Source organism: Salmo trutta, chromosome 3 (genome assembly GCF_901001165.1).
Source record: "Salmo trutta chromosome 3, fSalTru1.1, whole genome shotgun sequence".
Classification (NCBI taxonomy): domain Eukaryota; kingdom Metazoa; phylum Chordata; class Actinopteri; order Salmoniformes; family Salmonidae; genus Salmo; species Salmo trutta.
In genome coordinates, this window is record NC_042959.1 from 13769903 (window position 1) to 13783941 (window position 14039).

At 45.3% G+C, this 14039-nt stretch overlaps 2 protein-coding genes across 2 annotated transcripts; both read left to right on the forward strand.

Annotated features, from left to right (window-relative positions):
* top6bl (TOP6B like initiator of meiotic double strand breaks) lies at positions 1-7344 on the forward strand. The gene is made up of 13 exons (XM_029724034.1): positions 1-306; positions 517-658; positions 757-810; positions 1083-1201; positions 1381-1520; positions 1623-1691; positions 1901-2096; positions 2280-2415; positions 5120-5272; positions 5785-5906; positions 6321-6431; positions 6553-6651; positions 7134-7344. Exons 1-13 carry the CDS (start codon positions 286-288, stop codon positions 7191-7193), a joined length of 1422 nt encoding a protein of 473 aa, XP_029579894.1. The 5' UTR covers positions 1-285; the 3' UTR covers positions 7194-7344.
* A 116-nt stretch (positions 7345-7460) lies between these two features.
* pola2 (polymerase (DNA directed), alpha 2) lies at positions 7461-13951 on the forward strand. Its single transcript, XM_029724019.1, has 18 exons — positions 7461-7559; positions 7797-7918; positions 8032-8156; positions 8245-8336; positions 8493-8550; positions 8703-8812; positions 10455-10654; positions 10850-10938; positions 11056-11271; positions 11430-11493; positions 11757-11881; positions 11993-12031; positions 12150-12223; positions 12361-12469; positions 12620-12726; positions 12853-12909; positions 13271-13397; positions 13522-13951. Exons 2-18 carry the CDS (start codon positions 7837-7839, stop codon positions 13672-13674), a joined length of 1827 nt encoding a protein of 608 aa, XP_029579879.1. The 5' UTR covers positions 7461-7559; positions 7797-7836; the 3' UTR covers positions 13675-13951.
* Positions 13952-14039: the final 88 nt, after the last annotated feature.

Here is a 14039-nt window from a genome sequence, read left to right on the forward strand (position 1 = left end):
CTGAACACAATATGTAATATACTGAATTAAACTGTTGTTATATTAAATAAACTCTGGATTTGTCATTTGAAAATATTGCAGGATGAGATGACGGGATGCGGGACAGCAAGATGCGCGTTGCGCGTGCCTCAAACCGAAGCGCATCCATTTGTGGCGCGAGATTTCAATCCGAAAAGATCAAAGGCGCAAATGTCTTGAAGTCTGTCAAGCCGCTTTCACGGAACCTCTGACACGTTTCACCACAACCTGTCTCCTCTCTGCTAGGGACGGGAACTCTCAGTGAAGATGATGAAACATATACAACAGGTGCATTTTTTGAAATATAAAGATAAACCGAAATTGACCGCTTTCTCTTGTCTAGTTAGCTAGCTAGCCACAGTTTTCACTTCCATGCGGCTAGCTAGCTAGCTAGCGCCACACAACCAACCTCTAGTAAGGGAAGATGTGTATTTTCTTCAGCTATCACAATGTGTCTTTGAGTTTAGTTATCCCAAATAATCGTTTGTTTTGTGTTAGGTTTTACGATCACTGATGTTGCTTGCCCGTTGGGGGAGAGAACGGCTAGAAAAGTCCTTCGTCGTAGATGGAGGGGGACTACTGGTCCTGTTGTGGGCCGCGCCCTGCCAGCCACCCAGCGGCCAGGTGGTCAACTGCACAGGTATGGACAGGTCTGAATTACCTAGAAGCTTTTATAAATCATAAAAAAAACATGAGGTTAAACTAGCCGTGGGTATAGCTAATGTGTTATTTGTACAGTTGCAGTTGCAGGACCCTGGTGCTCAGGAGTCACAGTGAAAGAAGTCCAACAAGGTGGGTTCTGAACTACGAAGGGTATGAATAATTTAGACACATGGTAGTACTTGTAGTACACAGAAGGTTGAGAAAAGTTGGTCCTGTTTTGGGTTGACTTAGGGTCTCACACACACACACACACACACAATCAACTCACAGCTGTGCCCACAGCTTTGTGCATAGGCTCTTTAGTAAATGTGCGAAGTCATGCCCTTTAATGTGTCTTGGCTTTCTGTCTGTTTTCCAACTGAGTTCCTGTGTTTATCCTCCTCTCTAATGGATTGTGTTAGAGTTCTGGCAGAGACTGGGCCCCTCTGCCTCCCACTGCCCTGCCCCTGATCCAGACCCAGAGGAACTGTGTGCCTTCACCGAAAACTACGGCCCTCTCCACTTCCTTCTGTCCTTCCAGGTGGGTGAACTACAGTACCCACCAGGCTTAGTTAGTTGACAATAGACAAGAGAGTATCTCCACAAAATAGTGTACTGCACAATTTTAATTTTAGCCACCACACAGAGCACAGTGAGCAACTGAAGTAACTCAATGGAAAGGTGTGACACTGAGTGGGGTATGTGTCCTTTATTCTCCAGATCAGTGAGGTGAAACTGGACAGGTGTAAGGTGTGGTCACACACAGAGGGCTTCTTGCACAAACTGAGCCTGACTAACGCAGGGGTGAAAATTCACCTCAAATTGAAATTGGAAGGAGAAACATACCAGAGAATCTTTAGGTATATTCTCATTCTGTTATTACTGCCACTGAATATATTTAATGTGTGTGTATTGTGGAATAATATTATGTTATTCATGTGTTTTACTCTGGTTTTTCTTAGTGGGAAGGCAGAGAGACTCGCCCTGAAGGACAAGACTGTGATCATGGACGTTGCTTCTTCTATCACGCAGTCAGCATTAGTCCCATGTCTCTTGTCATTGTATAGGTTGGAGAAACAGTTGACCTCTTTTACTCACAGTACATCATATTGTAATTGTGTGTGTGTGTGTGTGTGTGTGTGTGTGTGTGTGTGTGTGTGTGTGTGTGTGTGTGTGTGTGTGTGTGTGTGTGTGTGTGTGTGTGTGTGTGTGTGTGTGTGTGTGTGTGTTGGTCCTGCAGGCCTCCCATGTCAGTAGGAGCAGGCCAGTGGTGCCAGCGAGTCCACCCTGTATTAGGAGGTGGGTTACCTCTACTTATCCCGCCTGAGGCCATGGAGAGAGGCCTGTATGGGGAGCTGCACCTCCTACCAGTCACTGTTCTCACCCCCTGTGTGTTGCAGTACCCCAACCTGGCAACCAGAGTAACACGCATACAGATATCCTTTATCTATCACACACACACCTTCACTCTCATTCCTGTGTTATGTCTTGTGTGTTATGTATTCATATCCCCTTGCCTTGGGGGTTAGTTGTTTAGATAAGGCCATTTGAAAGATGTCTGAGTAGTAACAGTAGACCCTTATTCCTACTGAACCATCAGTCTTTAACCCCAGTGGTACGTGCTGCTGTACAGCCCCAGTAACCTTCCCCTGCTGGGGCCCTCAGCCTTCCTACAGCAGCTGCCTGCCTGTCTGGCCCTGGAGGGGCTGGGTCTCTCTGGGCTTACCTGTACCCCAACACACTCCACCACCTCAGGTACTGCGATGAGCAAAATATTAAATAATCCATCACATTTGATTTGTTTATCTATTAATGATAAAGTGTTTTATATATACACTGCTCAAAAAAATAAAGGGAACACTTAAACAACACAATGTAACTCCAACTCAATCACACTTCTGTGAAATCAAACTGTCTACTTAGGAAGTGTAACAGTGTAGTGTTCCGTCCCTCTCTTTGCCCCAACCCGGGCTCGAACCAGGGACCCTTGCACACATCAACAACTGACACCCACCGAAGCATCGTTACCCATCGCGCCACAAGAGCCACGGCCCTTGCAACGCAAGGGGAAACCCTACTTCAAGTCTCAGAGCGAGTGACGTCACTGATTGAAATGCTATTAGCACGCACCACCGCTAACTAACTAGCCATTTCACATCGGTTACACTCACCCCCCCTTTGACCTCCTCCTTTTCCGCAGCAACCAATGATCCGGGTCAACAGCATCAATGTAACAGTGTAGGTTCCGTCCCTCTCTTCGCCCCAACCCGGGCTCGAACCAGGGACCCTTGAACGCATCAACAACTGACACCCCACATTTTTTGCAAAAATTAAAAATAATAAAAAAAAAAATTTGCATGTTATTTTGGCATTAATACGTGTCACATATCAGTTTGCAAACAATGTAATATATATATTAATATATAAATATATACACTGCTCAAAAAAATAAAGGTAACACTTAAACAACACAATGTAACTCCAAGTCAATCACACTTCTGTGAAATCAAACTGTCCACTTAGGAAGCAACACTGATTGACAATAAATTTCACATGCTGTTGTGCAAATGGAATAGACAACAGGTGGAAATTATAGGCAATTAGCAAGACACCCCCAATAAAGGAGTGGTTCTGCAGGTGGTGACCACAGACCACTTCTCAGTTCCTATGCTTCCTGGCTGATGTTTTGGTCACTTTTGAATGCTGGCGGTGCTTTCACTCTAGTGGTAGCATGAGACGGAGTCTACAACCCACACACGTGGCTCAGGTAGTGCAGCTCATCCAGGATGGCACATCAATGCGAGCTGTGGCAAGAAGGTTTGCTGTGTTTGTCAGTGTAGTGTCCAGAGCATGGAGGCGCTACCAGGAGACAGGCCAGTACATCAGGAGACGTGGAGGAGGCCGTAGGAGGGCAACAACCCAGCAGCAGGACGGCTACCTCCGCCTTTGTGCAAGGAGGAGCAGGAGAAGCACTGCCAGAGCCCTGCAAAATGACCTCCAGCAGGCAACAAATGTGCATGTGTCTGCTCAAACAGCCAGAAACAGACTCCATGAGGGTGGTATGAGGGCCCGACGTCCACAGGTGGGGGTTGTGCTTACAGCCCAACACCGTGCAGGACGTTTGGCATTTGCCAGAGAACACCCAAGATTGGCAAATTCGCCACTGGCGCCCTGTGCTCTTCACAGATGAAAGCATGTTCACACTGAGCACGTGACAGAGTCTGGAGACGCCGTGGAGAACGTTCTGCTGCCTGCAACATCCTCCGGCATGACCGGTTTGGCGGTGGGTCTGTCATGGTGTGGGGTGGTATTTCTTTGGGGGGCCGCACAGCCCTCCATGTGCTCGCCAGAGGTAGCCTGACTGCAATTAGGTACCGAGATGAGATCCTCAGACCCCTTGTGAGACCATATGCTGGTGCGGTTGGCCCTGGGTTCCTCCTAATGCAAGACAATGCTAGACCTCATGTGGCTGGAGTGTGTCAGCAGTTCCTGCAAGAGGAAGGCATTGATGCTATGGACTGGCCCGCCCGTTCCCCAGTCCTGAATCCAATTGAGCACATCTGGGACATCATGTCTCGCTCCATCCACCAACGCCACGCTGCACCACAGACTGTCCAGGAGTTGGCGGATGCTTTAGTCCAGGTCTGGGAGGAGATCCCTCAGGAGACCATCCGCCACCTCATCAGGAGCATGCCCAGGCGTTGTAGGGAGGTCATACAGGCACATGGAGGCCACACACACTACTGAGCCTAATTTTGACTTGTTTTAAGGACATTATATCAAAGTTGGATCAGCCTGTAGTGTGGTTTTCCACTTTAATTTTGAGTGTGACTCCAAATCCAGACCTCCATGGGTTGATAAATTGGATTTCCATTGATTATTTTTGTGTGATTTTGTTGTCAGCACATTCAACTATGTAAAGAAAAAGTATTTAATAAGATTATTTCTTTCATAAAGATCTAGGATGTGTTGTTTAAGTGTTCCCTTTATTGTTTTGAGCAGTATATATCTTTTTTTATCTAAGTATATTGTTATAACATAGACACAATGTAAAACATGTCCTGATACACAGGTTAAATACCTACTCCTTGCAGTGAGGGATTGAGTCAGGTTTGGACAATTGTTTTGCAAATAATGTTCAGTATTTGCATTCACCGATGACTATATGGGGCATGAACTACATTTCCATAATTTAGCATTGAGTAGGCGTGACTATGCAAAGACGTGTTCGGTGCATGTTGCCTATTATTATCATCAGCATGACCTAAATATTTAGAAACGATGACATCCAGTCCACTGAACACGGCTTGTTATGTATGCATTATTATGTTCAGACTAGGGTCTTGCTGACAAACTCATTTACTGTGTGATGACGCTAACAATCCATCTGCTAATTTCAAACAGCCATTCTTTCAACACTGTCTTACATTAACGTTACTTTGCTACCACCTCTCAACAGATCCACTCTGCAGTGACACTGTGTACAGTATAGACAGAGCACAGTGTCAGGAAACTGAGCCAGAATGGATCCCCGCTGTGGATCAGAACCTCTCTCTGTTCCTGTTCCTCCAGCACAGTGACCCCTTCCACTCCCAGCTCTCTGACTTCATGGGTGAGGAAATAAACTCAACAAACAAAAGCTCTGCTTTAAGTACCCTGACTGATGAAGCTGTGGTTCACTCAAGGAGAAAATGAGTCTATGTCTTACCACAGGCTTGTTTCACTCAGTGTCAACACAATATGATTTAACAGACAGTTACAGCTCACTGCTCAGGAGGTAGGAAGCAGACCACAGTCAAACTCCTGTTTGTCTCTTAGTTTAAATGATTGGAGTGGAGTTTAAATGTAAAACCCAATGTTGCATTATAGTGTTCTGATGTTATAAGTAATCAAAAGAACAACACCGTTGGAGTGGCATATTTGTGATTACCCTTAAACCACGTGCATGACCTGTCAGCAGCATTTCTTTAGAAGACCAATTCGGTGACCTCATTGTTATTTTAATCGTGCATTCTGACATTCGAAGCAATTGTGGTTCACTCCAGGGTGACATTGAAATATCAATTTACATTGTCTCTCATCTCATCACAGTGGTTTGGCTGAAAGTTTAATGTCTTCCTGCAGCCAGCGAGGAGCTGTTAGAGCTCCACCTGGAGGATGTGTTGAGGTACAACAGGGAGGCAGTGACAGCAGCCCTGAACACACTGCTGCAGAGCACGCTGAAAGACCAGCAGCTGAGAGACAAGGCAAGTGCTCTGTACTCGGAGTCTATACACACTCACTCACTTACCTACACAGGCACACACACAAACACACATACACAAAGTAAAGCACTATGTACTCTGACTATACACATTGCACAAAATTCACTATCAGAGATTCTCTTCTAATCATTATGTGTATGGCATTTCCCAAACCTATGTACGTTTGGACGACTTTCTGTCTCTCTGCCTGTCTTTCTCTCTGTCTGTCTGTCTCTCTTGCCTGTCTGTCTGTCTCTGTCTGTTTTTTTTCTCTGTGTGTCTGTCAGTCTCTCTGCCTACCTGTCTGTCTGTCTCTCTGTCGATATGTCTGTTTCTGTGTGTCGGTCTGCCTGTTGGTCTGCCGGTCTCTCGGTTGGTCTTCCTGTCTGTCGATCTGCCTGTCTGTCGGTCTGTCAGGCTCAGGAGAAGATGTGCTCTGCCCTGGGGGTGATGCTGAGATCTATAGGCTGTGTGGTGAGCAGCAGCACCAACATGGAGTTCAGAGCTGCCTGTCTGGACCGCATGATGGTAGCTACATAACTACTGCAATTACTGTATTGTGAAAGAGCCTAAACAATAAATTTTGATCGATTTCACTGTGTGTGTGTGTGTGTGTGTGTGTGTGTGTGTGTGTGTGTGTGTGTGTTAGGTGCAGGACACCTATGAGCTGTCAGCCTCTCTCCATGAGTCTCTACAGAGAGTCACAGCTGGCCGTGTAGTGCCTAGAGGCAGGTGTTACTGGGGACAGGTCAGTGGGATGTGAATCCAGAGTGTTGAGTTGAGTCCAGCGTATTATACTAGGGCCCTGTGTTTTGCACAATCATGTGACATAGCAAGATTTTATCCTGTATTTTAAGCCTTATCCAGAAATTTGAATAACACCAAAAAATAAAGCAATTTTCTGAGGATGGTGCTGGACCATCTGACATACAAAGAAAAGGGGACAGTGATGAAAAAGCTTTAAATAAAGGTTCAAATCCAGGTCATCATGCCACTTATGATACAGTATTTGTGGAAGTCCACTAATAAATGATGCCATGTAAACAATTTATAATATGATATGTTGTGTTATGATAAGTGGCCAAGTCTAACACTATGGCTGTGTTACTGCGTTGAAATATTCTAGATTGTGCTGGACTTGAGTTCAGTATTATAAATGCCCTTGTAGCCATGGCTAGGGTATGTGAGCATATGATTTACTAGTCCTGTTTTTACCACTGTGTTCCTTAGGCGGACACGCTCACCTGCAGCAGACCTTCCAAGAACTTTGCAAGTGGAAATGAAATCTGAACATGCTGACGTTTCGTTCTCTTGTATCATAACGGTCAATTCATTGTTTTTGTTTTGTATTATATATTGTGATATTTATTAAGTGCGATATAAATATGTATGTTTCTATGATATGAATGTAAATTAAAACTGTAAGATACAGCGAGACATATTTTTTTCCATTTCTTTTTTCCTCTGTATTCATGTATTTTATGGATTTAAACATTAAGCGTCACTATCGAAATGAACAGTAGATGGCAGTGCAGCTTGGCAAATACACCTAGCGTCTCGTTTTGTAGCTCTACGGTTTGATCTGTGACGTCTAATCCGGCCGCCAACATCTGCGACGAAATTTCGCGGCAAAATCGATGAGAAGTGTACGGAAAGGTAATGGTAGTTTCCCAACTGCTGTTATTATTAGTCAAGTTATTGTTGGTTGTATAACTGTTAGCTAGTCAACTTTTAGTTGGTTGTTCGCATATTTGGGAATCATAATGATGTCAGAAGTGGTAGCAAGGCTGTTAAAATAGCTAGCTAGCAGGCTATTTAACTATCACAACATTGTTCTTGGCAGCAGTTGGCTGATTTATCTTGTTTTAGTTATAGTTTTTTTTTTCTTATCAGATATTCCACACGTTAATTGGCTCAGTTAATTTGTAAAACAATGGCATTAGTAAATGCAGATAGAATCGAAGCGGAGCTGAACATTTTCGACATTGTTTGTGGAGACGACATATTGGACAAGAGTAAGTGCAATTTTCTTCTTCTTCCCTCAGTCTTATCCCATTAAACTTGCTTTGATAATGTTTTGTTAGCCAAATGACCAGTGATCTTGGCATGCTTTGTACTTCTTTTCCAGTGTTGGAGCAGTGTCTGTGCAACAGGTTGCAGGGGAATGAGATAGTCCTGGAGTGGGTGGCTTTCAGCACCACCAAGGGAGGGTTGAAACTCAGTTTGAACACACTGGAGCAGTTTGAGCATGAGGTGGGAGAAAGAAAGACACATGACCCCTTTATCACTCTCACACTCGCTTGGTGTTCATTGTTGCATGTCTGATCTTGGGCTGCTGCAGGTTCTAAACAAGAAATACAAGGCCAAACCGGCCATCGCAAAGCGAGAGGAATCACACAACAGAACCAGGGATATCAACTCGCTGCATGACCTGTATCCTCTACAGTTTATACACATACAATCTCTATCTCAGTGTTAAATGTTTTGCTTACGATTGCTAAATAAATATTTCAATGTGTGTTTATATGTTTAACAGTTTGAACAATACAGGACTCTATCTGGTGCTCTCCCTTAACTTTGCCTTTCCAGAATCAAAGCAGAAGAAGAAGAGGAGAGTCTTCTGGACTCCTATTCCACCCCAGCTAAGGTATTTTACACATACACACTGGACACACCCATCTAGTAATGGCTTGGACCTCCCCCTCACCTCCAGTGGTGTGCTTAATAAACTGTCTGTTGAGTGTATGTCTCTGCAAATGTTTCTTTCAGTGAGGTGTCTGTTGCTATGTGTGTTTTTAGGGTTCTCAGAAGCGTGCCCTGACCACCCCAGAACACCCCCAGTCTAAGAGGAGTGCAGCTCTTATAGCCAGCCCTGGCCTGCTGCTGTGCTCAGCCAGCTTCTCCCCCAGGTACACCACACACAACTACATACACTATATATACTAAACTATGTGGACATCCCTTCAAATTAGTGGATTCTGCTATTTCAGTCACACCCGTTGCTGACAGGTGTAAAACAATCGAGCACACAGCTATGCAATCTCCATAGCCAAACATTGGCAGTAGAATTCCCCCACTGAAGCTCTTACTTTCCAACAAGTCAGTTTGTAAAAATGTTGCCCTGCTAGAGTTGCCCCAGTCAACTGTAAGTGCTATTATTATTGTGAAGTGGAAATGTCTAGAAGCAGCAACGGCTCAGCCGTGAAGTGGTAGGCACACAAGCTCACAGAACCTGACCTCTGAGTGCTGAAGTGTGTGGCGCGTAAAAATTGTCTGTCCTCGGTTGCAACACTCACTACCGAGTTCCAAACTGCCTCTGGAAGCAAGTTCAGCACAAGAACTGTTCGTCTCGATATTCAAAAGGCACTCGCACATCTGAGCTATCTTTTTTGCAGGTGCATGGTAACAGTTGAATAAAATGAGAAAAAAGAAAAAACCTGCACACTGCTCTTGATAGTATCACTGCTCTTTAATAAGCTTTACGTGAGGCTTATTAAAGAGCAGTGAAACTATCAAGAGCAGTGTGCAGGTTTCTTCTTTTTTGTCGTCTGGATATTCCTGAAATGGGTTTCCATGGCTGAGCAGCCGCGCACAAGCCTAAGATCACTATGCGCAATGCCAAGCTTCAGCTGGAGTGGTGTAAAGCTCGCCACCATTGGACTCTGGAGCAGTGGAAACGTGCTCTCTGGAGTGATGAATCACGCTTCACCATCTGGCAGTCTGAAGGGTTTGGCGAATGCCAGGAGAATGCTGCCTGCCCCAATGCATAGTGCCAACTGTGGCTCAGTTGGTAGAGCATGGTGTTTGCAACGCCAGCATGGTGTGTACAATGCCAGGGTTGTGGTTCGATTCCCACGGGGGACCAGTACAGAAACAAAAAAAATGTATGCATTCACTACTGTAAGTCGCTCTGGATAAGAGCATCTGCTAAATGACTAAAATGTAAAATGTAAAGTTTAGTGGAGGAGGAATAATGGTCTGGGGCTGTTTTTCATGGTTCTGCTGCGGCCCCTTAGTTCCAGTCAGGGGAAATCTTAACGCTACAGCATACAATGACATTCTAGACGATTCTGTGCTTCCAACCTTGTGGTAAATGTTTGGGGAAGGCCCTTTCCTGTTTCAGCATGACAATGCCCCCGTGCACAAAGAGGTCCATACAGAAATGGTTTGTCGAGGTCCTTGTGGAAGAACTTGACGGGCCTGCACAGAGCCCTGACCTCAACCCCATCGAACACCTTTGGGATGAATTGGAACGCCGACTGCAAGCCAGGCCTAATCGCCCAACATCAGTGCCCGACCTCACTAATGCTCTTGTGGCTGAATGGAAGCAACCCCCCCCCCCCCCCCCCAGAAGGGTGGAGGCTGTTATAGCAGCAAAGGGGGAGACGAACTCCATATTATTGCCCGTGACTTTGGAATGAGATGTTTGACGAGCAGGTGTCCACATACTTTTGGTCATGTAGTGTACATGGATGCACCGCTACAATCATCTGTGAATACACACACACACTCGCCCTTGCCTTATCCCCAAATGTGTCCTCCTCTCTGCAGTGCGACCCCTTCTCAGAAGTACAGTCAGCGTGGAGGTCGGGGGGAGGTGGTGTCTACATTTGGGGCCATCCAGGGCACACGTTGGGCTGGGAGGAAAGGGCAGACAAACGGGGTTCAGCTGGAGCTCCTAGAGGGATCAGAGGACTCTCTGATTAACAACTACAAGTACATGTTCCAAAGGCTGAGAGATGTCCGCAACGGTAGGCAACAAAACTACAACTGTGATAGTTATTTTAAACAACTTTATTGGATTATAGTAGGATTGTGATGACACAACTACTTCCTTATTCCTCATCCTTCATTCATCTTGACTGTTAGATCATTAGTGTTGTTTTTGGACTTTCTATTTCATTTTTTTATGTGCCGACGTGAATGTTGTCTTTTGTCTTTGCCAGTGTTGACCGAGAAGATTGAGGAGCTGGGAGAGGAACTGAGGACAAACTTCAACATAGAAGAGTTCTCCCCTGTGTCTCTTCCTGCTCAGGTACTTTCAGGCAGCTCACTGCCTACCAGTTACTCTCACACAGTATGTTCCCCCTGTTACTTTCACTGCTGTGTGTAGGGATGTGTGTTAATTTCTCCTCTCTCTCTCTGTCTGTAGGACAGTGTGACTGTACTGGGACAGGTGTGCTGTGACAGTAATGGGAAGCTTAACTCTCAATCAGTGCTGTTGGAGGCAGGACCTGATCAGGGGGGGCGGCAGGTGCCAGTAGACCTGTCTGAACTCAGAGACTACTCACTCTTCCCTGGACAGGTGGTCGTCATGGAGGGGATGAATACCTCAGGGAGGAAGTTTGTGGCATCTAAACTCTTTGAGGTCAGTGGGATTCTTCTAAAACACCTTTGTTTGATTTCCTGGATCCTGATCAAGCCCATTCCAGGACTAAAAGCTCTGTTGGAGATTCTCAAGCTGACCAGTATGACTTCTAAGTTCTTGTTTCTTTGTTTAATTGTTTGATATTTTCAATCTCTTAGGGTGTCCCTCTCCCATTCTACTCTACTCCCATCAAACAGGAAATGGACATGGACATTCCTGATGGTAAGGAAGGGAACTGAGTATGCACCACACACACTTACACACCCTAACGTCCCTGCTCTAACACAGTACCAGAGCAGCTGATGGTAGTGGTGGCCTGTGGCCCCTACACCCCCTCTGACAGCTCTCTTAGACCCCCCTCCCTAACGTCCCTGCTGTCCCGCAGTTCCAGAGCAGCTGATGGTAGTGGTGGTGGCCTGTGGCCCCTACACCCCCTCTGACAGCTCTCTAAGACCCCCCTCCCTAACGTCCCTGCTGTCCCGCAGTTCCAGAGCAGCTGATGGTGATGGTGGCCTGTGGTCCCTACACCCCCTCTGACGGCCTGACCTTTGACCCCCTGGTGGACCTCATCAACGTCATCGCCAGGGACCGCCCTGACGTTTGCATACTGGTCAGTAGAATTGACATGTTTTCACGAGGTCACACTCACTCACTGACACTTTTTTTGCTCTTTGGCTGAAGTTTGTATGTTTGTCCCTCACATCTCCTCTCTAACCCACAGCTGGGACCCTTTGTGGACTCCAAACATGAGCAGATAGAGGTACCTTTTCATTCTCTCTGTCTTGGCTACTGACTCGTTATTTTTCAATATCTAGGATGTTGACTTGCATTTTCTATCAGAAGTTGATTGTTTTGTTTTTTTTCTTTGTGTGTGACAGAAATCTCTGGTGACGGAAACGTTTGATGCCATCTTCTCCAGGTGTGTGGGAAGCATTGTGGAAGGCACCAAAGGGTAAATATGACTTTCTATTTACCTATTTAGTACACTGTTACTACACCCACACTGCTTCATTTTACCCCCTACATACCAACCGCATTAGCTCAAACTCTTCCCTTGCTGTTGTGAACACAGTTCTGCTTCCTCCTCAGAGTTGGATGTCGGTTGGTATTTGTTCCCTCCCAGAGAGATGTCCACCATCACTTCATTTACCCACAACCCCCTTTCATCCTGCCAGACCTCAGCAAGGATGACACAAAGGTGAAATGGTCCACATGATGTCATTCAGAACCGAGACACCTGCTGTCACTCCGAAAATAGAATGTTTTATCATACATAAAGTATTCGGTCATAGAAAAACAGCATGCCCTACTTCAATGTTACATTTGTTTTTTTTCATTGGCTCTTCAGCGTGTGACCCTGGTGCCTGACCCCTGCACCTTGCTCATCGATGGCGTGACCTTTGGCCTGACCTCTACAGACATCCTTTTCCACATGGGAGCAGAGGAGATCAGTTGGTGAGTGCATGTGTGTTCGGTTCCAAACGTCTACATTGTATCTCGTTGGTGTTCACAGATGTATATCGCTTAACATGACTGCTCCTTCGATCAAAGTGTTTGAGGTGATGGTGTTCTGTGTTTCAGTGCCTCTGGCTCGGACAGATTCTCACGCATCTTGAAGCATATGCTGACCCAGAGAAAGTGAGTAAGCGCAGGGACAGAGGGGTCTAAGGGATTGATTTTGATTTTTTTTACAATTTAAAAACACAATACAACCACAAATGTGGATACAATGCATAACATGTTTTGTCTAGGATAACACAACTTATTTCCATTGTGTTCAAAAATATCAAACATGTTACACATTAGGAGCTAAAAGCGGAATTGTAGGTAACATCACATGGCCAAAATAATGGGGGAGTGTTTAGCTTAAAGGGCATAGATTCCACACACTACTATCCTGTGTCCACACAGCAATTATTTCACTTTCTGGCTATTGTTCTTGGACTCGTTTGAGGGCAAGAATAATTCATTTCTTCCCTGTTCTGTGTGCAATATATAGCTACTACCCCCTGTACCCGCCTGTGGAGGAGGTGAACATGGACTATGAGAAGTTCCAGGGTTATGGCCAGATGCCCCTCAGTCCCGATGTGCTCATCGTCCCCTCCGAGCTACGCTTTTTCATCAAGGTGAACAACATAGCTGGTTCACACAGTGGAAACTCCCTCTCTTTCCATCTTTCTCTCTCTCTCACACACACGCACGCACACACATATTTACAATGAAGCTTAAAAAAAAAAATTTTTTTCACAGGATGTGATTGGTTGCGTGTGTGTCAATCCTGGACGCCTGACCAAGGGCCAGGTGGGAGGGACTTACGGCAGGCTACTCATCCAGAGGAGCTCCCCATCGATAGATGGGAAGAGAGTCAGTCCCTGTGTGGCCGGCCAAGTGGTCAAGATCTAACCTGATTGATTTCTCTCTCTGTCTTCAATCTTCAGTCAATCTCGCATCTTCATATTACAAAATGATCTATTCTACAATGACTATTAATGTAGCTAGCTGCTTACTGTAATTTGATAATTTGCTCAGTCCTGTATGTGTTTGGTATTCTACTGAATCACTCCCTATTTTACAGTGGAGTTTTCCAAAGACATGATGATATTGGGCACTTCAATGATTATCAGTCATCCATTCTGATTCTCACACAATTCTTGTCAATAAATAATTATTTTTCAATCTGCTTATGGTTGTATTTATTTTCAGTTGCCATTGTTCAACCAATGATTTTTCCACTGCAACTTGTTCAAGTTAACATGAGAATGCTCAAA

Coding starts and splice junctions, on each gene's coding strand:
- top6bl (XM_029724034.1), top strand. CDS start 286: ATGATGAAACATATACAACAG. Junction 811..1,082: donor AGTGAAAGAAGTCCAACAAG/GTGGGTTCTGAA, acceptor GGATTGTGTTAG/AGTTCTGGCAGAGACTGGGC. Junction 1,521..1,622: donor ACATACCAGAGAATCTTTAG/GTATATTCTCAT, acceptor GGTTTTTCTTAG/TGGGAAGGCAGAGAGACTCG.
- pola2 (XM_029724019.1), top strand. CDS start 7,837: ATGGCATTAGTAAATGCAGATAGAATCGAAGCGGAGCTGAACATTTTC. Junction 7,919..8,031: donor AGACGACATATTGGACAAGA/GTAAGTGCAATT, acceptor CTTCTTTTCCAG/TGTTGGAGCAGTGTCTGTGC. Junction 13,398..13,521: donor AGCTACGCTTTTTCATCAAG/GTGAACAACATA, acceptor TTTTTTTCACAG/GATGTGATTGGTTGCGTGTG.